This window comes from Gekko japonicus, unplaced genomic scaffold, assembly GCF_001447785.1.
Source record: "Gekko japonicus isolate JY-2015 unplaced genomic scaffold, Gekko_japonicus_V1.1 scaffold5218, whole genome shotgun sequence".
In the NCBI taxonomy this organism is placed as follows: domain Eukaryota; kingdom Metazoa; phylum Chordata; class Lepidosauria; order Squamata; family Gekkonidae; genus Gekko; species Gekko japonicus.
Window position 1 is genome coordinate 37,065 of NW_015168821.1, and position 2,811 is coordinate 39,875.

The 2,811-nt window shown below is 46.5% G+C and overlaps 1 protein-coding gene across 1 annotated transcript in view; it reads right to left on the reverse strand.

The window, feature by feature from the left end:
• The window catches only part of TCTN1 (tectonic family member 1), a 29,008-nt gene that overhangs the window by 10,686 nt on the left and 15,511 nt on the right, over positions 1–2,811 (reverse strand). Inside the window, exon 11 of the mRNA XM_015415737.1 lies at positions 1,648–1,788. Within this exon, the coding sequence (XP_015271223.1) occupies positions 1,648–1,788 (141 nt within the window). The remainder of the gene's footprint in view (positions 1–1,647; positions 1,789–2,811) is intronic.

Consider the following 2,811-nt stretch of genomic DNA (forward strand, 5'->3'; position numbering starts at 1 on the left):
AATCTCAGTTCATGCACTGTAAATCCTCTTCCTTGCTTGCCGTTACTGGAGGTCCCCAGCTTTGAGAATGGTATTAATTTCTTCGCTTTTATATCCGCTCTGTTTATCCTATTCTCTTGAAGCCGTCTATAAATTCATAGGAGAAGCCATGTTGGATCAGGCCAATGGCCCATCTAGAGTTCCTATCTACACCTTTATTTATTTATTATCACTAATAGCCACTGATGGACCTCTGCTCCATATTTTACCTAATTCCCTCTTCTTCTTTTTTTTAATAAAGGTTTTATTAGCTCCCCTAAAAAGGGGAGGTATTTCGCTTAAAAGAAAAAAAGGGAAGGGTAGACAGTGGGAGAAAGAGAAAGCTGAGTGATATATAAACTGGTAAATTAAACTGTTAGTAATATCCAATTAATCTTCTTGGGCTTCTTCTGTGTGTTGTCAAACTTCTTTTCTTAGTCCTGTTACATGTAATTCTCTGTTAGTATGTTAGTAATGTTCCTTTGAGTTTCTGTTAATAAAAAAGATCTCTTCTGTGCACATTCAGAACCGCTTCTTTGCGTGCTGGGTACTTTTACTATCGCTGACGTGGAGGAGCTTCCTCTGTTGTCTTCTCCTTCTGGCTTGTTTACCTAATTCCCTCTCGAAGCTGTCCATGCTTTTAGCTGCCGCCACCTCCTGTGGCAGTGAATTCCATGCATTAATCACTCTTTGGGTGAAGATGACAAAAAACCTCCAGGATCCTCGGCCAAACTGTTATACAAATTAATATCCAGTCAAAAATAGGAGATTGAAGTAAAAATGAGGAGGAAGATCTTGTGTGTTAATTGCAATCAAACACGGGAAACAGTTAGGGCAAACGACCCATCAAAATTGACTGCTTTCTGAGCCCAACCAGGAAATACATGAAGTTAAATACTTAATATGACATCATCATACCACCATCATGAAAATAATATTCAGAAAGCATAATTGGTTACAAGAAATTAAACAACATTTAAAGGAAAACTCCTTATGGGTTAAATGTAAAGAAAGGGGTGTCTATACAATAGTGTCACGTATTTACTTGACCTGACCTGAGTCAAGTAAATACCAAGACCAAGGCTTGTTCTCACCCAAACAAAGGTGTTTTTCTCTGATAGGAGTTAAAAATCCTTTTTGACCCAGATACTATGAAGTTATAACCTAAACAATTAGAACCATGAACCTCATACCTTCTTCTGTACCAAAAGAATGCTATTGTCTTGTCTGCTAACCTCAGCTGGGAAAATACCCTGACCTAGAAAGAGAGGCCTTCTATATAACAGGCCTTCATTACATCCCAATGAAATCTTATCAAGAATAAATCTATAAAAACCAGAGAAATATGAATAATAAAAAAGAGAAAATTCTTTATAGTCCCATCTATACTACAAAACCAGGCTGGAGAAAAACTGATCCCTGACCCCAAAGTGGCGATCAGCATTTCCCTGGGCGTGTAAGAAAGGGCCACGAGAACTAAGCACTGAGGCAACCCTCCCAGCCCTCCCTCTCGTAATCTTAACATCCTTCTTGAACCTGCCTCCCAACACAAGACGGGGGCACCTTGTAGCCCGACCTGCATCAAAACAGGACTGGGAAGCCGCACAAGTAGGTTATTCCTGCCCTCACCGTAGCTGACAGCCCGACATCATGTTGTACCCAAACAATACGGGCGTCCGGATCCCTTCCACCGCCAGACAATCCTGAGCAGGTGTGCTCTTCAACATGGTGAACTGGCCGTCTTCAGCCGCAGTCTGGATGATCCCAGAGGTTGATGTAAAGAGTTAAGGGCAACGCGGACTTCTGAATCTTTGCAGGGTCTAACAAGGGATTCAGCCAAACTGATCCAGTGGGGCAACCCACTCTTGTGCCCCGTGCTCGAAAGCCCTGCCAATTTCACCATTCTTTTCCACCCTGGGAACACCAAACGGCTCACCCTGAAGCCCACAAGTGAGCTGATGAGACTCAAGCCGGCTTCACAGACCCACGGAGCTGCCTTGCACTGCATCAGACCCTGGGTCAGACTGGCAGCGACTCTCCAGGGTCTCAGGCTGAGGTCTCTCACATCACCTACTGCCTGGTCCTTTTCTAACTGGAGATGCCGGGGATTGAGCCTCTGCATGCCAAGCAGAGGCTCTTCCACTGAGCCACAGCCCCTCTTTACAGCTCTCCAGGGTCTCAGGCAGAGGTCTTTCACATCACCAGCTGCCTGATCTTTTTCTAACTGGAGATGCCGGGGACTGAACCCAGGACCTTCTGCATGCCAAGCAGAGGCTCTTCCACTGAGCCACAGCCCCCCTTTACAGCTCTCCAGGGTCTCAGGCTGAGGTCTTTCACATCACCTACTGCCTGGTCCTTTTCTAACTGGAGATGCCGGGGACTGAACCCAGGACCTTCTGCATGCCAAGCAGAGGCTCTTCCATTGAGCCACAGCCCTTCCCCCTTCCTGTGTGACAGATGCAGCAAGGGATTCCATGACCCCTACCCTGCCTGGCAACAGACAGGGCAGGCTGGAGATCTTCGCCAGTTTCCATCACCAAACATCCAGAGCTCAGGTAGGCCTGGGGAGACTTGCAGACAACACCTCGTCTCTGCGGCACGCTCTGGAGTTGGCTTTCCTGCAACTTTCCCCCCAGTGACATGCAGCAGCTGCACCTTGCGGCAAGTTCCCGACTGAAGTCCAGCCCTGTAAGTCCTCAGTTCAAGACAGAAAACAAACGTTCACAGAGAAACCTCTTGACAGCATTCTAGCTAGGCTGGGGCAGGTGAGGGGCTGGGACATGAGCTTCAGGT